Source organism: Loxodonta africana, chromosome 15 (assembly GCF_030014295.1).
Source record: "Loxodonta africana isolate mLoxAfr1 chromosome 15, mLoxAfr1.hap2, whole genome shotgun sequence".
Lineage (NCBI taxonomy): Eukaryota > Metazoa > Chordata > Mammalia > Proboscidea > Elephantidae > Loxodonta > Loxodonta africana.
In genome coordinates, this window is record NC_087356.1 from 75,923,279 (window position 1) to 75,947,400 (window position 24,122).

At 39.6% G+C, this 24,122-nt stretch overlaps 1 protein-coding gene across 1 annotated transcript in view; it reads right to left on the reverse strand.

The window, feature by feature from the left end:
• Positions 1–451: 451 nt before the first annotated feature.
• Positions 452–24,122, reverse strand: part of TBCEL (tubulin folding cofactor E like) — an 80,436-nt gene continuing 56,765 nt past the window's right edge. Inside the window, exon 8 of the mRNA XM_003418198.4 lies at positions 452–3,247. Within this exon, the coding sequence (XP_003418246.1) occupies positions 2,929–3,247 (319 nt within the window). The 3' untranslated portion in view covers positions 452–2,928. The remainder of the gene's footprint in view (positions 3,248–24,122) is intronic.

Sequence of the window (24,122 nt, forward strand, 5' to 3'; positions counted from 1 at the left end):
AGAAACAACAGAAACTTTTAATAATGAAAAAAGACGTAACTCTGGACGTTTTTTCCTTTAAAGCAATATTGAGATATTTCAACAATTCAAATCCAAAAACTGATTTTCACTGTGGCTTCAGCAGCCCACACATAGAAAAGGATCCCTTGGTTTTGATTTGGCTTTCTTTCGTTACTCTCTTCTTTTGTCATAACTGAAAAGAATGTCTATTTTAGAAAAGGCATGTTCCATACACTTTGCCTGTAGCAAACGTATCTGTAATACTGGCTATGGCAGCATTCAGCCTCTTAAACGTCAATAATGTGTTCTCATTGAATCTGGACAAAGTCAATATTAAAATACAGATATGCTGTAGCCGATCAGTTACACGTAACTTGTAGACTCAAAGGCCCATGGTCCCTTCTCTCCTTTTTTTAAGCCTGCTATAAAAATAATTTTGGTTACGCGTGTCTACACAGCACCCATTTTATTTCAAAAGCAGCATCGTTACTCAGCCACCAAATGAATATACAAGCACACGTGCTCAAATAGCTTTTCTCATTCACTGCTCTTCTATAACTCTAAAAGACCTGTAATTGTATGAGATTTTTCTTAATCAAAAATTATTCGGCAATTATTAAAACCATCAATTACAATGCTCTAAAAATACCCACGTCCACTGAATTAAATTCGAAGTTCCCCTTACATGCAACTGTATAACAAAAGAGGTATGCCTGCAGCTGATGAACACTGTGTTCTATAATAACAAAAGAAACAGGTCTCTAACAATAAAAAAGCATTTCATAAAACTTTGTCATATACAAAATATCTTATTATGACCATTCCACTTATGATTAAAGCATAACATAAGTGCTTGCTCTGCCTTTTGCTGTGGGACAGTCAGGGTCATACAACTTCAAAAAATAAGAGTACATCTGTTTCCCAGCCTGGCGACAGCAACAGGCTCAATTACACTGTTTCCCTCTCAAATTTCTCTGCACTCATGCGCACACACACGGAGCACCCACAGTTTGAATCTTCATGACACTGTTGCCACCACACTTTTTTCGCACCTCCAAAAATGTGTCAGGAAAATGTGATTGCAAAATAATTATTCTTGTCTACACCCAGCCTGGATCTCCATTGCTCATTTTTATGATTCTGAAAGATAAAGTCTGCAGCAGCAGGAGAACAGGCCTCATTCATCTTTCTCAAACCCTTTGGTTTCCACCTTGAATGTTACAGTGAATGTAGATTTGACTCATAGGCCTGAGTCAAAGGCTTTACAGATAATGAACCCGAAGTGCATGAAGAGAATAAACATCTGCCATTATGGCACACGAAAATAAAAAAGTAGCAATAATAAAACCAACTCCTCACACGTGAAGAATTTATGATTCACCCAAATCTTCAAAAGAAATTAGAGAATTTGTAGGGAGATGGAATCAGGTAACAAAGGTCAGAATGTCAAATGGAATCAGCTAATGATTACATTCTTTGAAAAATACTTCAGGGGCACAACTTTTGCCCCAGTTAAGCTAACTATTTTCCTCAAGTCTTTCACTGTCAACATGGTCGACCAAGAAAGATATATATTAAAGAAAGGGATTGCATCTGATAAACAAGAGAAAAGAAGAACAAACAGAAAGATTTCAGAGCAGGTAGAACCAGCTTTTGAAGAAAAAGGACTTCATGCTTTTACAAAACATTCTGAAGTTTTGATACTTACACTTTACTCACAGATTAGGCAGAAATGTTTTTCTATTGGGGCAACTAAACTGAAATGTAAAACAAAAAGAATTGCTCAATTATGACACCACAAAATCCCAGGAAAGAACTGGGAATCAAAGCTCCCTTGATTAGAATTTCCCAGTTTTAATGAAAAGTGCAAGAGAGGGGGCTTCAAACTGATGATACCGACAGGAGGGCTGGTGCACTCTTCCTCCCATGTTCCCCCACTTCACTCTCTCACACACGCCACAGACAGTTTCTAAGCTAATTCCAACCCTCCTGGCACAATATCCATTACTGTATTGGATTCTCCATAAAGTCAGGCCTCTATTCCCAATAGTTTAAAGGAATGAAAAAGAAAGATACGAGGAAATATATTCTTTGAAACAAAAAAGGAACACTGGAGTCTGGAATATTACATGTTACTGAAGCAACGCTTGGTATAATATGTGAGGAACATTAAATTGAGATAGCAACATACAAAGAAATGAGATGGCTCTGTCTGTGCTTCCAGAATAACAACATGTCTTCCTGGAGCTTTGACTGTCCAGCTACTCCTCTCTAGGGTTCGAACAGAGTTATACAGGTTCTTACTGAGTACCTGAGATCAGAACCAGGTTGAGAAATGCTTAAAACACTTTAAATTCTTTCAAAAGGGAGAAATAAGAAAAGTCACCCAAGTTGAGAAATAAATTAATTATAGACAGAATAAAACTATTAGGTAAACATGTGTTGACACAAGTCAAAAAACTGAGCCAAAAGGGAAAAGGAGGGAGAGGGAAGAAAAAGGAGGAATGGGAAGAAGTGCTGGCCCTTCCTGTAGACATTCCTCATTTCCTGATTTAAATACCATAACACACCCTTCTGAGGGGATATACTATTCATGCTATTTTCACAGGTGTACCCAAATGGTAATGATAACCAAGTGTCAGACAAATCCCGTGAGCACAGTAAGAAGTCAGTGATTTCTTAGTCATTTCTTTCATAGGGACAGCGCATGGACTGGAGATCTGGCCAGTAATACTGGCTCAGCCAAAGAAATCTGTACTAGAAAATACCAAAACAGCCCCCTGCCCAACCTAGGGGAAAATTATACAAAAGCCCCCAAAACCTAAACAAAACCAATAAAAACAAACTTCTCCCTCCTAAAGAAAACCACATTGGAAACAAATGCCCTGCAAGAAGTCCTTCTATGTGTTTTTACAAGGCTGGTAGAGGTTATTTTGTTTTGGATTCCACATAAATTTTATCTCCATCCCTAATGCCAAAGGAATGCAATGCCCGAGAGCTGTACTTCATTTCTTCTGGGCCAAAGGGTGCTTCATGGTCAAAATAGTAGAGACGCATATTGCTTGTGGGCAATTGCACTAGAGTTTTTAATTGCTTCTTTAGTTCTGCAACTGTTTGGTCCAGACGAATGCTTATTTCTTCCACCTGATCATTAAAGTGGACTTCTACTTTTGCACTGCTCTGCGGTCTTAAGTCCACTTCTGCCAAAGGCTCCAACTTCCCATATTTTGTGATTAGTTCATGGTACCTAGAACGATAAAAAGGAAAACAGTTTAAACTGCTAGCACATGAATTATGGACTTCTTCATAACTATAAATACACTGCTATCCTCAATATCATTCTCATATTCTATTCTAATATTACCCCTTGCCATTATACACATGTATATATTACTTGGATGAATATCATGACCTGATATGGTTGCCCTGTTGAAGCCACAGTAAAACCACAGTCCCACGGCTAGAGGAAGGGCTTCTCCTGAAGATGGTCACCATGACTGCTGTTAATCATTACATACGAATAGGCTTATAGAGGAAAGTAGAACCTAGAAAGGTAAGCCCTATAAAGACAACAGAGAGAAGTCAAATCTCTCCGTAAAACTTGCTTTCCTGGGTGTCATCATCAAGAACGGCAGACATCTAAGTGCATGTTCTTCGGTAACAGGTGGGAAGACGGAAGTAGGCCAACAGTTTCCAAGCCCTGGAGGAGCTATAACTTACAAACAAGAACATCTAATTGTATGTGAGCTGCTAATCCAGCTCCTGCAGTGAACCCTTTTTTTAATGTTCCAGCTTCATTTTGGCTGCACACAAAGAATTTATGGAAAAGTCAAAGATACATTCTTACAACAAAGCGGCAAATGAGGGATACAAGTTCCTTGATTAAGACAAGAGTAAGAAACAAAAGATACCAAGAAGAAAGTAAACTATAGAGATGAAAATAAGGCCCACAAGGTCAAGCTCCCAACATGGAAAATCTTGTCTCCACTGCCAGCCTTGGAAGATCTAGGCTTGGCTTTATTGAGGAAGCTGGGGAGTTTCCTACGCACAGAGAAGGAGAAAATGCTAAAAAGATCTTGGTCAGCTTTATTATAACCAAGACATACTGAGTTAATTCAGGATCAGAGTACAACAGTCATGTACAATTATCCCCCTACCTCTCCACCTGCTCTTGGCTTTAATTCAGTTAAAACCAGTGACATAATAAGGGTGGTAGGAACATTAAAGGCATGGTAAGATGTCTGTGCCTGGGGATAGAGATAACCATTACAAGTGGAGTAATATGGTACAGCAAAAATAGCACTGGCCTTGGAGTTGGAAGATCTGAACTTCACAGTCTTAACTCTATCTTTTTTTTTTTTTTAAATAATTTTTACTGTGCTTTAAGTGAAAGTTTACAAATCAAGTCAGTCTCTCACACAAAAACCCATATACACCTTGCTACACACTCCCAATTACTCTCCCCCTAATGAGACAGCCTGCTCTCTCCCTCCACTCTCTCTTTTCCTGTCCTTTTCACCAGCTTCTAACCCCCTCCACCCTCTCATCTCCCCTCCAGGCAGGAGATGCCAACATAGTCTCAAGTGTCCACCTGATCCAAGAAGCTCACTCCTCACCAGCATCCCTCTCCAACCCATTGTCCAGTCCAAACCATGTCTGAAGAGTTGGCTTCGGGAATGGTTCCTGTCCTGGGCCAACAGAAGGTCTGGGGGCCATGACCTCCAGGGTCCTTCCAGTCTCAGTCAGACCATTAAGTCTGGTCTTATGAGAATTTGGGGTCTGCATCCCATTGCTCTCCTGCTCCCTCAGGGGTTCTCTGTTGTGTTCCCTGTCAGGGCAGTCATCGGTTGTAGCTGGGCACCATCTAGATCTTCTGGCCTCAGGATGATGTAGTCGCTGGTTCATGTGGCCCTTTCTGTCTCTTGGGCTCGTAATCACCTTGTGTCCTTGGTGTTCTTCATTCTCCTTTGATCCAGGTGGGTTGAGACCAATTGATGCATCTCAAATGGCTGCTTGCTAGCGTTTAAGACCCCAGATGCCACTCTTCAAAGTGGGATGCAGAATGTTTTCTTAATAGATTTTATTATGCCAATTGACTTAGATGTCCCCTGAAACCACGGTCCCCAGACCCCTGCCTCTGCTACGCTGGCCTTCGAAGCATTCAGTTTATCCAGGAAACTTCTTTGTTTTGGTTTAGTCCAATTGTGCTGACCTCCTCTGTACTGTGTGCTGTCTTTCCCTTCACCTAAAGTAGTTCTTATCTACTATCTAATTAGTGAATACCCCTCTCCCACCCTCCCTCCCTCCGCCCTCTCGTAATCACAAAAGAATGTTTTCTTCTCGGTTTAAACTATCTCTCAAGTTCTTATAATAGTGGTCTTATACAATATTTGTCCTTTTGCAACTGAATAATTTCACTCAGTATAATGCCTTCCAGGTTCCTCCATGTTATGAAATGTTTCACAGATTCCTCACTGTTCTTTATCGATGCGTAATATTCCATTGTGTGAATATACCATAATTTATTTACCCATTTATCCGTTGATGGGCACCTTGGTTGCTTCCGTGTTTTTGCTATTGTAAACAGTGCTGCAATAAACAGTGGTGTGCATATATCTGTTCATGTAAAGGCTCTTATTTCTCTAGGATATATTCCAAGGAGTGGGATTGCTGGATCGTATGGTAGTTCTATTTCTAACTTTTTAAGGAAGCACCAAATCAATTTAAAAAGTGGTTGTACCATTTGACATTCCCACCAGCAGTGTATAAGTGTTCCAATCTCTCCACAGCCTCTCCAACATTTATTATTTTGTGTTTTTTGGATTAATGCCAGCCTTGTTGGAGTAAGATGAAATCTCACTGTAGTTCTGATCTGCATTTCTCTAATGGCTAATGATCGTGAACATTTCCTCATATATCTGTTATTAACTCTATCTTTTAATTAGCTGTGTAATTTGGCAACTCATTTAATCCTTTTAGATCTCAGTTTCCTCATTAGTAAAAGTGGGATAATAACTTCTGCCCTTCCTACCTTTATAAGACAATTATAAATTAAATAAAATAATAATGAGAGCTTCCTGGTCAGCCAAATGGCAAAGTAAGCAGCTCCAAGCTACCATCCCTTCACAGAAGCATTAAAAAACAAGCAGAAACTGTCACAGTCAACTTTGTCAGAACTCAGAAAAACAATCAAAGGTTTATAGCAACATTTCTCCAAAAAAGGTATACAAATGGCCAATAAACAAATGAAAAGATGCCCAGTGCCGTTCATCATTAGGAAAATGTAAATCAAAACCACAGTTAGATACGACTTTACACACATGAGGATGGCGATGACAAAAAAAGCAGAAACCGGCAAGTGTTGGTGAGGATGTGAAGAAACTATAACCTTCATATACTGCTGGTAGGAATGTAAAATGGTGCAACCATTGTGGAAAATGGTTTCTCAAAAAAGTTAAGCATGGAATCACCATATGATCCAGCAATTCCACTCCTAGGTATATGCCCAAAAGAACTGAAAACAGGAACTCAAACAGACACTAGTATGCCAATGTTCATTGCAGCATGATGCACAATAGCCAAAAGGTGAAAACAGCCCAAGTGTCTATCAACAGATGAATAGATAAATGTGATGTATATGTATGATGGAATATTATTCAGACATAAAAAGGAATGAAGTTTTGATACATGCTACAACATGGATGAACCTTGAAAAGATTATGTTAAGGGAAATAAGTCAGACACAAAAGGATTAATACTGTATGATTCCACTCATATGAAATATCTAGAATAGACAAATACATACAGAAACAAAGTAGATTAGAAGTTACCAGGGGCTGGGGCAAGGAAGGAACAGAGAGTTATTGCTTAGTTATTGTGGAGTTTCTATTTGGAGTGATGAAAAAGTTTTAGAAATAGGTAGTGGTGATGGTAACCACCAATGGGAAATACCACTGTGAACGTAATTAATGCCACTGAACTGTAAACCTTAAAATGGTTGAAATGGCAATTTTTTGTTACATAATTTTACCATAATAAACAAAAAATTAGAAATGATAATGAGTAAGCATTTTGCAAATTCTAAGTTCATATACAAATAAGAAATATTAACATTATATTCCTGCTATTCTGGATCTTACACTATTAAAACATATAAAGCACACCCCTTAGAAAATATAAGATTAAAATCTACCTAGGTGGGACTTCTTGGAAAAGAAGTCATGAAACAGATTATAAAATCTTCTTCTCCCAAGACTTTAGCCAAAAATAGTATTTTGTGAAAGGGTAAATAAACCACCAGTTTATTTTTTAAAAGGTTGTGGCAGTAGCCAACAAAAGAAGGGGGCATCACCTTCCACCACAACCTTTTAAAAGGAACTGAAAGCTCTGCACTAGGTAGAGTTCAGCTAAGTGAGGATCCTTGCCCAACCCCCAGAAGCCAAAATAAAGAAGGCGAGGAGACAAAATCCTGAGCATACTGACTAATACCTCCCAATCAGAAGAGCACGGGCTGATGGGGTAAGGGGTCAGCCAGGAGAGACGTTGAGGAAAAGCCTTGAGGGCCAAGAACCTCTACTTCGCACTGCCAGGGTACCAGGATCTTAGCAAAGGCGAACAAAACAAAAAAGCCAAACAAACAAAATTACCAGGGCTTGAAACTTCCCAAGCTGAAAAGGAAATGATTCAAAGTCCAAGGGTATCTTTCCCTAACCCTATCTACTAGTGTATGCCCTGAAATAAGTGAAGACTCTGTGGGGCAGTTCTACTCTGTCCTATAGGGTCGCTATGAGTCGGAATAGACTCGACGGCACTACTTTTTTTTGTTGTTGTTTTTTAGGTTATAATAATTTAACAAAATCTCAGAAAAAAAACAGCAGAACCCAGGTGGTCAAATATGAGCTGAACCCAACTCCGGAGATGCTCTCCCTTCGTATTACAGAAAAGTGGGCAGAACCCTGGCTCTCAAGCTTGGACTAGGAGGAAAAGAAGAACCAATGGCAAAGTGATCAAAGAGAAGTTGTCCATACTACATTTCAGCAAAGAAATGTCTGGGGAGAGGAACCCACTTTTTAAGAATAAGCAGGAAGAAAAGACACAGAATGGTAGCTAAGCAAAAAGAATTAAGGAAAGGAGCACAATAAGCAAAAGGCCGAGGCAGAACTCAATCTGAAAAAAGGAAATGGAAATGCTCCACAAATGCGTTAAGTTATTGAAATTAGTAAGTGCATGAATATATAATAAAACAAAAGCTCAAAGACAAATGATAAAGAGCAGAGTGAGATAAAAGGGGAGATTGCAGAGCTGATAAAACAAACCAAGGAGTAAAACATCACCATTACTGACCAAACAGATGAGAAAGCATGACTCAAGGATGTTATACCTAGCTAAGTTTTGTTCAGGAATAAATCTGACAAGCAGATATTCCAAAAGAAGAAAGAACTCAGGGAATAGAGCACCTGTGAATCCTTAAAAATAAAAGCAGCTACTTAGCAAAGAATTAGCTGTGAGCTCTGAATCTAGTAAAATGTAAAACTAAACAACTATGACTCTATTTAAAAAAATGTGTATTATATATTCTTATAAAAGTAAAAGTAATATAACCAATAAAAATCAGGAGGTGTGAGCAAAAGAAGTCTTCACAACAGGGAGTTGATCAATACTATCTAAAATTGAAACTCTGAATTAAAAAATAAAAACTTTGATGTCAAAGCATTCTTCATGATCTTTTTTTCTCAGTCCTAGGAAAAGTTCTCTTAGAAGCTAATTTGAAGAAATATTTATATGAAGTTCAGTGTTGCTTTAGTTTTTTCTTCATATTAAATTCAAGTAAAATTACATTTAATTGTTTAAAATAGCACAAAAACCAAAAGCCAAATTCAACAAGTCAATTCCAACTCATAGCGACCTTGTAAGACAGAGTAGAACTGCCCCACAGTGTTTCCAAGGCCTTAACTCTTTACAGAAGCAGAATGCCACGTCTTTCTCCTGAGGAGTGACTGGTGAGTTTGAACTGCCAACCTTTTGGTTATTAGCCAAGCACTTAACCACTGCACCACCAGGGCTTCTATTAAAATAGCATAAATGCTATATATTGTATAATTCCATTTTTATAAAATTAATACCTTCATCTATCCATCTATCTACCTATCTTGCTTCCTCCCCTCCTGCCAACCTATCTACCTATGTAAGTCCCTCTCTCTCTCTCCTTCCCTCCCTACTTATGTATCCACTTATCTACAGCTGTCTGGAATGATGAGTCACTAATTAATTATGCTGCTTTTTTTTCTTTTGGATGGTGGAATTCTGATTTGTTGCTCTCTTCCATGCACTTTTCTGTATGCTTTAATATTTTTAATAGTGAACTTGTATCCTGTTTTATAAAATAATAGAGTCATTGTCTTAAAAAAATCACCTAGGTGAATGCCTGGTTCTCTGATATCACGCTATTACTGATATATCCACTGAAAGATCAGTGGACACGTACACCTGAAGACCTCAGGCCTGACAGCTGATCAGAAGATCTGAGCACAACTGAACAGCTTCACTGACAGCAACCATATGCATCTCTCCTGCGGTATGATGGCACACTAAGGGAAGCTTACAGGTGACATGATCTTTTCTGCAGTTGTGCGTGGCATAGTGCTGCTGAGCATCCCGAAGATTAGAGTCTAAATACTTCTGAGATGACTAATAGTGATGTATACTGATTCACAGTTGCAGTCTCACTTACTTGCAAGATGACTGAGAGAAATGAAGGATGTTAACGGTGGTCACAGGGTTATAAAATCATTATTACCAGTGGCCCAAAGTCATTGTAACATTTTTAATCTTATAATACTAATGGCATAATCCTAAACTCATTTATACTAAGACATTATAACCATCTGAATTGATCTTAAACATGTGGGCACACAAAGCTATGACCCACATGCAGACACTAGCCTATTTGCTACAAATAGTCAAGTCTATCTACATAGTGGGAACCCTGGTGGCATAGTGGTTAAGTGCTATAGCTGTTAACCAAGAGACTGGCAGTTCAAATCTGCCAGGCGCTCCTTGGAAACTCTATGGGGCAGTTCTATGCTGTCCTACAGGGTCACTATGAGTCGGAACCGACTCACGAAGGCAGTGGGTTTGGTTTTTTTTTTTTTTTTTTGGTTTTTATCTACAGAGTATACAACCTACAAATTGGGATACTCTAAGGTCCCCATTTTCTCAAAATCAACATGTCCAAAAATAATTCATCGCCACTCTCCGGCCATCTTCTCTTCGTCTTCCTTACCTCAGTAAATGGCACCAGAAACCACCCAGGTATCCTAGCCAGAAACTGGAGACTCACCCTTAATTCTGTCCTATCTCTCCTCTCCTCTCATTTAATCAAGTACCATGTCCCATTAATTCCTCCTCCTAAATATGAATCTCTCTGTATCTCTCTTGCCTATTTGCCTTGTAAATTCAAGACACTACCATTAATAATCTGGAGAGCTACAGCTTTCTGTGGATGCAAAAGCTAGATGAGCTCCCTCAACATCTGTTCCAACCTCTTTCTGGTATGCCTTCCTGTACTGCAAAAACTCGGGAGCTGAGCCTTCCTGTACTGCAAAAACTCGGGAGCTGAGCCTTCCTGTACTGCAAAAACTCGGGAGCTGAGCCTTCCTGTACTGCAAAAACTCGGGAGCTGAAATCTACATTGCCCACACTCCCTTGCAAATGAGATTTTGCTTCTATCAGGCACATTCAATCAGACTTGGGAAAGAAGTAGTGGATCTAGCAGACATGGTGTGGGAATAGTTTGGGTACAGGCTTCCTAATTACAGACTGCAGTTCAGGCAGTGTGTTCCCGGAGCCAGCAGTCCTGGCAGCAGCTTGCTGATCTCCAGATCATGGCTAAGGTGCTGTGTGTGATCCAGCCCCAGGGACAGCAGCTTCCTGATTCTTCCCTTAGAATCTGGCAGAGATGGGCCAGTCCCCCTGTACTGTTCTAGAGCTAAGCCTGGGGAGGCAGCCTAAGCCTGCTCCTCCAATACTTTCAAAGGTTTTGTAAGTAACTAATACCCTGTATTAAACCTCTTCTTAAAATAGCTAGAGTAGCTCCTGTTATCTGTAACAGAATCCCAAATAATATTCTCTCAATTGGATTTCCATGACTTCAGAGTGGCCCCGGGCCATCCTTTGTCTATTTTACAGCCAGAGTGATTGCTGCACAGATTTGATCACATCACTTCTCTACTGAAAATCACACAATACCGACAACAAAGCCTTAACTCTTAAACATGATCGCCACAGGCAGAATTTTGGCTTCATGACCTTTGTCCCCTAGTATTATTCTCAAGATTATTTTAGGCGGCACAGCCAACCTTAAAATAGGCAGGTTATCTGGGTGGGCCAAGTCTAATCACACAGCAATTAAAAGTAGAGCTTCTCCCGCTGGAGGTAGAAGAGGAAGTCAGAGAGATTAAGAGCAAGGGAAGAACTTGCTGCGCCCACTGCTGGCTCAAAGATGGAGGGGGCCACATAAAGAATATGAGAAGCAACAGAATTCTGCTACCACCGTGAATGAGCATGCAAGATGATCCTTTTCCAGAGCCTCCAATAAGGAACGCAGCCCCATTGACACCTTCATTTCAGCCTTGTGAGAAAGACCCTAAGCAGAGAGCCCAGCTGAGTCATGCTGTTCCCAGACTCAACCCACAGACGCTGTGAGATAATACACAGATGTTGTTTTAAGCCACTAACAAATACAGCAGCGATAGGAAATGAATACAGCGATATAAAAGGCCCTTCGTGATCTGCTTCCTTCATAACTCTCCAACCTCACCTCACTTTGTGCCATCACCATTATCACTTTCTGCATCTCCCTTCCCACTGTTTAAATCTCAAAATTGACACTTTTGTCAGTATTTGGTGGCTGTTATTTATCAAAGGCCAGCAGACTTTTGTATAGGGGTAAGATTCTGGATATGGGCTATAACAAATATTCACTCTTCATTATATACAAACGAAAAACAGTATTTGGGCTGTGACTCACTATATACCCTGGGTGAGTTCCTGCAAAAGCTACATAAATAAAAATCATGATTTCAGCATAATCTGTTTACTCCCAATTTTCTTATTTTGGATTATCTTCACACAGGGTAAATCAGTAAACACAAGAAATCTTAATTTTACAAAACTCCCAGTAAATTCTGGAAACCAATTTCTACCTAGTCTCCCAGCTTAGCTTATTCACTATTCAAAACTCAATTCAAACTGGACTCTGTTTGCATACATTGTATTATCTGAGCTTTCTTAGCACCAGTCCCAATGGCTGCCCCAAGCTACAGTCTTAAAAGGTAATGACTAAGTATTCTTCTCAATTTATATTCTATTGATCAATTCCTTTATCTAATTTTTAACAACATTTAAAATTTATAAGCCTCATTTCTATTCTAAAGTAGGCAAAATGCTACAAACCTACCTTGGAATATATTATTGACAGAGATGTATTGCAATCATCAAGTGCTAAAATGTAATATATACTATATTTGTGTTTGGGGGTCCTCTAGCCCATTCTACCATGACCTTCTAACAGAAAACAACCACATCATAGGTGAAACAAATGTTACTACACACGGTTAACTGAGAGTGATAAACGGAAGCCAAATGCTAGCCACAGCCCCATGAAGAGCTCCACCCACAAAGTAATATTTGCTCCTCCTCCCCCCTCTTCCCTTCTCTATTAAATAAAAACACTCACAGAGTGAAAAGCTTTTACTTTAAGGGTCTCTGAATCACTAGCAGTTAGAAATCAGGCCTGTGACAGAGCGGGGTTGAAGGTGGTACTAACAAACGGGACTGGAGAATGAAGCATCTCCAGTGGTGTTAGGCTAGCTCTACTCCATGCAGACATAAGCAATCCTTCACACCCGCGGGGTGCCTGGGCTATGGCACACCTGCCTCGGGTGGCATACAAGCAGACTGTAGTGGCACGGTGATCAGGTTTGGGACACATACGCGCCTTGCTCCTTACTGCCCATCCTCACCCTTTATTCCCAAGGTACCTGGGAGCATTTCTTCAATCACAATTCAGTCATGAGTCTGTGATTACAGAACAAATGAAAACCTGGCGAACTATCTCAAAAAGACTTTAGGTTCCTGCCAGGAATTTTAGCCTGAGGGGAATTCATGACAATACCTGGAACTCAAAGATGGATAGAGACAAAAGGTTAATTCAATTTAAACCATTCTCAGCTCTGAGTAGCCTCATAAACTGTACTAAGGGTACAAACAATAAATACGGTACATAATTTTCTGGAAGCTGGAAAATTACAGTCTATAATCAGGGGCTTTTCTTCCAGTGGCAGAGAGCATCTGCCTTTGGACTTCATGTCTCCAAATCCTTATAAAAGCAACAACTCACAATCTCAAGGTGCGTCCTAGAGAGAAATGATGGAATTTACATTTTCTGCAGCTGCCTGTATCACACTGAGATTGTAGGTATCCAGGAGGTGTCCCATCTATCCCTCACAACTGCCTAAAGGTGTATTCACAGGTGGCCTATGGCAGTAGTCTTAACCCTATCAATTCCGTCAATCTGTTGCTCCCCAAATGCAGACCTATACAATCAATCGGAGTCTTTAAATAAAGCTATCTTACTCCAAAAGAAACCCCTATTAAATAAAAACTACCATCAAATGGGGAAAAGACAGTATTTTTAACATGGTGCTGGCAAAACTGGATGTCCATCTGCAAAAAATGAAACAGGACCCAGACCTCACACCATATACAAAAACTAACTCAAAATGGATTAAATATAAAGCCAAAAACTATGAAATTCATAGAAGAAAAAATACTATCAACGCTAGCGGCCCTAATACACAGCATTAACAGGGTACAAACCACAGCCAACAACATATGAGCTCCAGAGGATAAGCTAGATAACTGGGATTTTCATAAACATTAAATACTTATGCTCATCAAAAGACTTCATCAAAACAGTAAAACGAGAACCTACAGACTGGGAAAAAATTTTTGGCTATTACAAATCAGACAAAGGTCTAATCTCTAAAATCTATAAGAAAATCCAATACCTCTACAACATAAAGACAAATACTCCAGTAAAAAAAAAAAAATGGGCAAAGGAAATGAATAGACACTTCACCAAAGAAGACATTCAAGTGACTAATAGACACACGAGGAAATGCTCACGATCTCTAGCCCAAACAGAGAAATGCAAATCAAAACCACAATGAGATACCATCTCACCCCGGCATTATCAGCACGAATCAATAAAACAGGAAATAACAAATGTTGGCGAGGCTGAGGGGAGATGGGAAGTCTTATGCACTGCTGGTGGGAATGCAAAATGATACACCCATTTTGGAAAGCGATATGGTGCTTCCTTAAAAAACTAGAAATAGAAATACCATATGATCTAGTAATCCCACTCCTACGAATATATCCTAGAGAAGTAAGAGTCGTCACAAGAATAGATATGCTCAACCATGTTCAGTGCAGCATTGTCCACAATAGCAAAAAGATGGAAACAACTTAGATGCCTATCAACAGATGAATGGATAAACTGTGGTACATACACACAACAGAGTATTATGCAACGATAAAGAACAATGATGAATCTGTGAAGCATCTCATAACATCAATGAATCTGGAGGGCATTATGCTGAGTGAAATAAATCAATTCACAAAAGGACAAATATTGTAGGAGACCACCACGTAAAAACTCATGAAAAGGTTTACAGACAAAAAGAAATAATCTTTGATGGTTACAAGGGAGGGGAGGGGTGGGGATGGAAAAACACTAACTAGATAATAGATAACAGACAAAGATAACAGATAAGGGGAAACTTTGGTGAGTACACAACACTGGGGAAGCCAGCACAACCTGTACAAGGTAAGGTCATGGTAGCTCCACAGACACATCCAAACTCCCTGAGGGACCGAATTGCTGAGCTGACAGCTACAGGGACCATGGTCGTGGGGGAACATCTAGCTGAATTAACATAACATAGTTTATAAAGAATATGTTCTACATTCTACTTTGGTGAGTAGCATCTGGGGTCTTAAAAGCCTGTGAGTGGCCATCGAGGATACTACACTGGTCTCACCCCTTCAGGAGCAAGGAATAATAATAAAAACTAAAGATACAAGGGAAAGATTGGTCCAAAGGATTAATGGGCCACTTCTACCAAGGTCTCTACCAGACTGAGTCCAGTACAACTAGATGGTGCCCAGCTACCACCGACTGCTCTCACAAGGATCACAATAGAGGGTCCCAGACAGAGCTGGAGAAAAATGTAGAACAAAATTTTAACTCAAAAAAAAAAAAAAAAGACCAAACTTGCTGGCCTGACAGAGACTAAAGAAAACCCTGAGAGCATGGCCCCCAGGCACCCTTTCAGCTCAGTAACGAGGTCACTCCTCAGGTTCACCCTTCAGCCAAAGATTGAACAGGCCCATGGAACAAACAAGACTAAAGGGGCACACCAGCCCTAGGACAGGGACTGGAAGGCAGGAGGGAACAGGAAAGCTGGCAATAGGGAACCCAGTGTTGAGAAGAGCGTGTGTCGACATATCGTGGGGTTAAACATTATTAGGAATAAAAAAAAAGAGATGAATCTATAGTAATTTTTTTAATCACAAGGATCCTTCATTATAGCAGTGAAGATCTACCATTTAATGCAAAAGGCAAGTGTACAGAGTACACTTTGTGATCATTTGTATATAAAAATTATACACTGAATAGCAACGGAAACTATTAACAAGAAATTAGTTTTCAGGGGTTTCAAGGGGCCAAATATCTGAGTGGCTACAAAAGATATGCATGAGATGACTTAATTTTTGGTCTACACCCTTTTTAAGTTTTCCATGTGAGACTATTACCTAGTCTAAATGAAAATTAAATATAATAAAATAATGAAAAAACTAAAACACCTATCCCCAAGTCATAAGAACACTATGAATGACTGTAAATTTTTAGACTTAAATGAAACAGTTAATTTAACAGAAAAATTTAAATTACCAACCCTATTCATTTTATGAAGCTAGTACAACCTTTATAACAAAATCAGAAAAGATCAGTAGAAAATAAGTTTACTGGTCAATTTTACATATGAAAATAGATGGAAACAGTCCAAATAACATTATAAAACTAAATTCTACAGTGTTTATAAGAAAACTTAATACTTCATGATCAAGTTCAATCTATCCCAGGAATGCAAATATCTGAAGATTTATCATTAAAATTCAGATTAACAGAAGAAAAATACATGCTTATCTCAACTGATCCGGAAAGAACATCCTATAACATTCAATGTTCAATCATGATTTAAAAAAAAAAAAAAAAACTCTTAGAAAAACGGGAATAGAAAAGAGCTACCTTACCCTGATGGATGGCATCTATCAAAAACCTACAACAAAAGTCATACTTCAAATCCAAGTACTTCACATTGGAACTTTAGAAGCACCCCCTTTAAAGTCAGAAACAAGATAAAGATGTCCTCTTTTACTGTTCCTTTTAAACATTACACTGGAGATCCTACCCAACAGAAAGATAAAAAACATGTAAAAATTCTTTGCAGATACGCCTGTCTACTAGACTGCCAAAAAAAAGTAAAGATTAACTACGACACACATCAGTAAAAAGGATGGACACACAACCAACAGCCATAATCAACAGCATTCCGATACAGCAACAAACAATTAGAAAGCAGTAACAGAAAAAAAAAATGCTATTTAAGATAGCAACAAAATGTATTAGGTGCCTGGAAATAAATCTAACACAGATATGCAAGGTCTTTCTGAGAAAACTAGAAAACAATATTAAAAGACATAAAAGATACCCCGAATTAAATGGAAAGGTAGTCTATGTTCACAGATAAGAAGATATTGTGAACCTGAGTGTTTATTATATTCTCAGTATTTTTCAGTACTTCTTTTAATTCTAAAAAACAAAAAAGATAATACTGGCCCCCTGCACTGGCCGAAACAACAGTTCAGACACCAAAGACAGTTCCTCCCAAGAACATGATTTGGGAGGGCGACTCGACGGCACTGGGTTCTCATTCTCTCTTTCCTTTGCAGGTACATTCAAATTCTCATATATAACTCCAATCAAGATTAGGAAGGTAGCCTATCTTCTGCTGGGCTGGGAAAGTAGCAAGAAGTCAAAATAGAGTCCAAGGTAACTGGAATGACAAAGGCTGCAAGTCCCAGGGGGAGCTCACGTTTCACAGCCTCTCCATGGCTCACCCAGGAGAACGCCCCTTTTGTTTCTCATCAGACCCAGGGCTTAATGCGAGTAGTGCTGTGTCACTGCCCTTGTCAGAGGATGATGGAGCCCGGCAATATGGAGAACCCCAGGAGACTCATGTCAAACGGAGGAATGTTTCTTCACAACAGCAGGTCCTCTGTGTGGAAGGAACATGAGGTAACGGACACAGCGCACTAGCATTTCTCCAGCATCTGAGACAAAATAAGCCTTCATTGAGGTGGTGTCCAAATACAGGCTGCTGCCCTGCTCTCACAATAACAGGAAGATACAATCAGCTCTATTTAGAAAAAGCCATTAGTCTTAAGCAGGAAAAAACATATTCTCCGTATTTTAAAAAGCATACCTCTAACGACCATCAAATAAGCATAGGAGGAATTCCTAATATAATCCTTTACATCATAAATAAGGATTTCCTAGGACATGGTTTAGGGGTTTCTTGGGACAAAAAGAAAGTAAGGCACTACAGGAGAGTAAAGGCAAAGAAAAGCCTTTAAGAAAACCTCTGTGGCTTTGCCACCCTATCTCTGACAATAACAGCACCTCCTCCATCTACCAAATACTTGTTTACTGAAGCTATGCCTGTTACAAGCCCTCTTTATGAAAAGCAAAATGTTAAAGAGTGAAAAAATGAGACCCCAAATCAATGAATTCACTTCCCCCCACTGTACTCAAAAACAGGAGACCAGTAAACCCCAAAAGATACATGATATGTTGATTTCTGAAAGAAAAGTGGCTTGGTTTTGTTCTTCCCCCCACCCCTCTCTGTCTTTAAAACTAAACAGAGGAGGACTGTGTATTAGTTAAGTATTAAATAAGCAATGCAAATTCAGTATCTCACAGGAAACGGAGAGATGAAGCAAACACAAAATAAAAGAAAAACTGGTAACTATACAATGTGGACAGACATCTGATAAAGGGTAAGGCAAAAATAATAAATATGTGCACGATTCATAAATGTGGAGGTTTCTTTCTCTCTAAATGATATTAATATTGTTGTTAGTTGCCGTCAAGTTGATTCTGAGTCGTGGCGACCCCATGTATGCAGAATAGAACTGTGCTCCATAGGGTTTTCAAGGCTATCACCTTTCGGAAGCAGATCACCAGGCCTGTCTTCCGAAGTGCTTCTGGGTGGGTTCAGATGACCAACGTTTTGGTTAGTGGTCAAGTGCTGAACTGTTTGTGTCACCAGGGACTCCTGATATTTATCTATATAAAATTTAAAAACACCTGTTGCTGTTGAGCATTCCAACTCATAATGACCCTATAGGACAGAACAGAACTGCCCCATAGGGTTTCCAAGGCTGTAAATCTTTATGGAAACAGACTGCCACATCTTCCTCCCGTGGAGAGGCTGGTGGGTTTGAACCACCAACCCTTCAGTTAGCAGCAAGTGCTTTAACCACTGTACCACCAGGGCTCCTCTGATATTTATATACCCCTAGAGAAATCAAGGTTGTTCATATTAGAAAAAAGCAGAACTCCATAATGTGTTTTCTGAGGACCACTTAAAATTTTATAGTGAAATTCAGCACCTCTCAAAATAGACACAAGCAATCTCCAAAACACACAACCTCCTTTACTAAAGTCGCAGTTTTAACTAGGTCTCTGGGTCTCTCTCAGTTTCGTCTTCTAAATACAATCTGACCATGTAACCTCCTCACTTGAAACATTTGTGTTTCCATGATTTCCCACTGTCAACAAGATAAAGTCCAGGTCTTTCAGTATGCCGTACCTAGCTTCTACCTTCCTCCCCAGCATTATCTGCCATGACGTCCCATTTTCCACTTTACACCTAGTCATAGCAAACTGTTGTTGCTCATTGCACATAAAGAGCTATTTAATACCTTCGTGCCTTTACTTCCCATGTACTCACATCTGTCGGGAATCTTCTCTTCTCACCTTCACCGGATTAATGCAAGTGTTTTCTAGGAAGTACCCTCTCTTCCAGCAGAGCTAAGTACTCCTTCACGCTCCCAGAGCAAAATGTAAAGAGTTAATGATTTTATTGGACACTTACTACATTGTGAGGCATTGCTTTAGGAACTGAGGATATAGCAAGGTACAAAACAGAAAAAGCCCCCACTTTTTTTTTTAATTGTGGTGAAGATACACACACCAAAACATTTGCCAACACAGCTTCCACGTTTACAATTTGATGGTCCCTGCTCTTTGAGAACTTATAGTCCAGTGTGGGGAAGACAGCATGCAAGACATGTAAGTCAGGTATTCCTAAGTGATGAGAAAAATAAAAGTAGGTTAAGAGGACTAAAGGTATTTTAGATAATATGGGCAGGGTGTTACAGAGGGAAAGAGTCAAGCAGATAACTTGGTACGCTCCAAAGAGAGGATAAAAATACAAGGCCTGAGGTGAGAGCATGATTGATGTGTTTGAGGGATGGAGTAACGTCATCTATATGATTCAAGTTTTTATAAACTTGAGTTTTTATAAACTGGCAGTTATGCAGAAAATAGACTACAGGAAGGAGAGAGTGAATTCTGAGAGGCAAGTTAGGAAGCTGCTATAATAATACAGGTGACAGCTGACGGAGGCTTGGACTAATGTGAATGGTAAGAAGCAGTTGTATTCTCTCTTTTTTTAAAGTAGAACTGATAGAGATAACAGATGGACTATGTATGAGGTGTGGGAGAAAGAAATCAAGGATGACTCCCAAGTTTTTGTTCTCAGCAACTGAAGAATGGAGATGGGAGAAATCTGGAGAACAGATTTGGCAGGTGGGGTAAGGGAGGGGATCAAAAGTTCAGTTTTGGACATGTTAAATTTAGACATCCAGGCAGAGATATCAAGTAGGCGGTTTAAAATTTTAAAAAATACTAGTCTAGAATTTAGGGGCAGATCAGAGCTGGAAGTAAAAGTTTGGCAGCTATCAGAATATAGAAGGCAGCTAACGCTGCAGGACTAATGAAAAGTATCTAGGGTACGAGTATAGGGGAAAAGAAGTCCAAGGACTACGTCCAGCTGTAACTCAATTTTTAGAGGTTGGGAACATGAGTAGAATCCGGCAAAGAAACGTATCTCTAGCTTAGCCCACATGGCAAGCTTCTTGAGAGCAGGCATTACTTTTTTGTCTTTTTATCTGTAGCTTCTGGCACAGTGCCTCCTGGTTCATAGTAGGTATCAAGTAAATGAATTAAACTGTCCTTTGAAACCCAGCTAGAATGTAGAGTTATTTCCTAGAAGTTCTCCAGATAAGACCCGACAGTCTAATAACGGAAACATGACCAGCCCAGCGAGGACATCTTTTCAGCCACCTGCAGCATACACTGAGCTTATTTTGAAACACCACACCACTGTTGCTCAAGCCACTAAGAGACAAGGCACAGTTGAAAGCTTTGGAAGAAAAGAGTCTATTGACTGCAAAGGCAAATACTATGACGTTTAAAGGCCAGGAATCGGAAAACAGCAACTTTTCATCTTCTGTTGTTTCACATAGTAAAAAAACATGAAACATATGGCCGATTGCTCAGTTTTTTGTGTTAGTCCATTACTACCATAAGTGGTCATAGTAGAATAGCTAAGCTTCTGGCTCTGCCAATCAGTGGAAGATAATAAAAAGCATAATTGAGTACCTGTGAGAAATCATAAAACTCTTAATAAGAATGCTTCCCTTCAGTCCCCTAAACATTTTTATTCTGTTCATCATAAAAAATTCAAACAATTCAGGTAACTGGAGCCAGCATTTTATTCCTGGATAAGAAAACAGAATAAGGGAATCTCTGAATTATCTTTAAAGTCTTACGCTCCCAAAATGGCTCATCACATGGCACCAGATGTGCATGAATAATCCAACTGACTTACAAAGTAATGTTGCTGCCATCAAGGGCATTCAGCTGATCGTTATGACTCTGTGCTCATGTCTGCAAAGACATTTTAGCTAACTTACTCGTGTCTAAGTTGAGTAGAGCTATCTCATGTTTAACCGACACAGACAGAAGAATGAAGGAAGAGGGAAAGTTCAGGGAACCAAACAAAGTGAGGTTGTGGCACAAGCTGGAATTTGTAGGAAAATCAAGTTAATCACTGATAAAAACTCCAGGGTCAAATGAAAAGGAACGTTTTTCTCCAAATAAATGAACCCTTTCATCCTACTTAGAGACTAAAGCTCAAACGTGATCCTGTATGAAATGCTGAATTATCCAGAGAGTTAAACTTTCACCTTTTACTAACTATGCATTGTTCTCTATTCATTGGTTTTTTTTAGGGACAGATTATGCATATAATTTGAAGAACAAAGAGAGGATAAGAATATCACTAATCTCCTGTTTACATATCACTATTCTTAATTCCTAATGAATGCATTTTAATACAAATTCCTCTGCTTTTATTCACCACCACCTCCTGCTATTACAGTTCTTTTTAAGTGTCTAACAGTTCCTGGTACATCATGAGGGATCAAAAACTACCTGCTGAATAAATGGAGATTTCACCAGAGAACTTTTAAGAAAAACTCTTGGAAACAGATACTATAGTGGATACATGATCACAGTATCTAAATACCCTTCTGATTTGGAAGAAACTTCAACTAGTTGAACAAGAACCATGTCCTACCACAGAAGCTGAAGAGGAGTAGATACTCTCTTCTCCCCTCCCTGGAAGCTAGATCATGGGAAGGTGACCTAAGCATGTCTAAACATAACTGGTACTTTAAATCTTGAGGAGTAACGCAAAGGCATAAGGTCTAACAGAGATATTTCACAGCAGATATAGGGGACTCGAGTCCAAAGGCATGGCTGTAAATGTCTGAGAACAATGAGGTCCAGCATCTTGGGATGACTGTCGAATGACTGGTGTCAGAAGCACATTGTTTGTATAGTGAGATACAGAAATCTTGGCCTATGTCTTGCTTCCCATAAATCCTTCCCAAGCCTAATTCTCTAATCTTCTTGTCAGTTCTGTGAGCTCCACACACTAAATCCCTCTCCTTCTTAAATTAGCCAAAGTTGACTTGCACTAAGAAAATTGTTACCAGGGAGTAGTTGTAGGCAGTAGTCTCTCAGGTAATAAGGACATTTTGGGATTGGTTTCTGCTCTAGTTGGGGTCAGTGATATCATGTTAGTGTTCATGGAAGGGATTTTGCAAGTCCATGACTTGGTACAGTGAAAAAACTAATAACCTAAGGTCACTAGGAATGAAGTGTCTATTGAAGAAGATGCTCTGGGTGATTGAGAGACTGCTGCCAAGAAAGGAACAAAATGTAGGACATGAAGAATTCAAGACCATGGGAGTACAGCATTGACTTATTCTAAGGGCACAAGATCATTTAAATAAAGAGAATATGAGACACAGGCCGAAGCCTACGTATTTTTAAGAGAAGCACTTTTTTTCTCCTACAACAGAACTGAGGTAGCTAACAAACAAACAAACAAACAAACAAACCACACAGGTTTAATGCTCCAAGTTTACAGAATTACAAGTCAGTTAAATTTGCACCCTTACTGCAACTCTTATATTAAAGTTGGGCACTGATTGGAAAAAAAAAAATTATTGGAATAGGGATATACGAGAGAATTCTGAGGGCTTAGTCATACCCTGAGTCCCTAACCCTCACTTAACCCTCTCCTCCCCTTACTAGCTGAAATAGCCCCTCCTCTCTTGTCTAGTGAGACTGGTTTTATCTTGCTGGAAAAGGAACTAATCGCTGTGCCTGAGGGAATTACCTTGTAAGAGCAAACTAGTTCCCTATTTACCTCACCCTTGCACACATACACCCTGCTCCACTAGCATTATACCATAGCATGCTCTGTGGGGTTCAATAACAAACATACCAAAAGAATTAAAGGACTCTGGTCATTTATAGGACCAAAGAATGGAAAATAAGTACAGAAACAGATTCTGAGTGTGTTAGACCAAGGAAGGAAAAGCAATCTTAGACCTAGCTCAATTCATTGATATAGGCACATTAACTAGAGATTCTGAATTCAAAAGGCTAGCTTCATCGACTAGGAGCAGCTCTAAGTGTTTATCTAGCTGGTGTACTGGAACCTGGACACATGGTGGTCTAGGCTAAAAGAGCCTGAGATGCCACAGATTATTGGGGACAATGTGAAAGAAGGAATTCAAAGATTTTGGGACATAGGGATAACGAAAATTACTGTGACACCCATGTTACTGCTCCACCCATTCTCCATCTATAAACCCTAGGAGGGCAAGGTTTAGAGGTTTTAGAGTCCAAGAGGGAAACTCTCCGCCAATACTACAATTATTGCAATGCGCTGGAAGATGAGACTTCTACTACCCATTTTAGGTTCTAGAAATCACAAGGCAAAAAACCCCTGCCCCCAAAGAAAAGAAAAAGAATTTATTTTCATCTGAGAAAACTGACGCTGACTGTCAGGAGAAATACAGCAGAGGTAATACCGGAGTATGGATGGAACCCACGGTATCCCTGGTGGTGTCTCCTGGTATTAGCAGGCCTAGTGGTAAAAAAAATAACCCAAGACTACTGAAACCACGCCTGGCGGCATGGCATGGTGGTTAAGTGCTATGGCTGCTAACCAAAAGGTCAGCAGTTTGAATCCACCGGGTGGTCCTTAGAAACTCTATGGGGCAGTTCTACTCTGTCCTGTAGGGTTGCTATGAGTTGGAATCAACTCGCTATGAGTTGGAATTGACTCGCCGGCAACAGGTTTGGTTTTTTAGTTTGACTGAAACCACATACAGACAATACCACCAAGGGTGCAAACGTCACAGAAAAAAGGTTTAGATTTCCCCTAGTAGCTAAAGAACCCTGACTGACTAAGTGGCGAAGTTAGCTGAAGGCAAACAAAAAGGGCAGGTAATGAAGACAGAAGTCGTAAATAGTAATTATGGCCTCAGGACCAATGTAGAAAAAA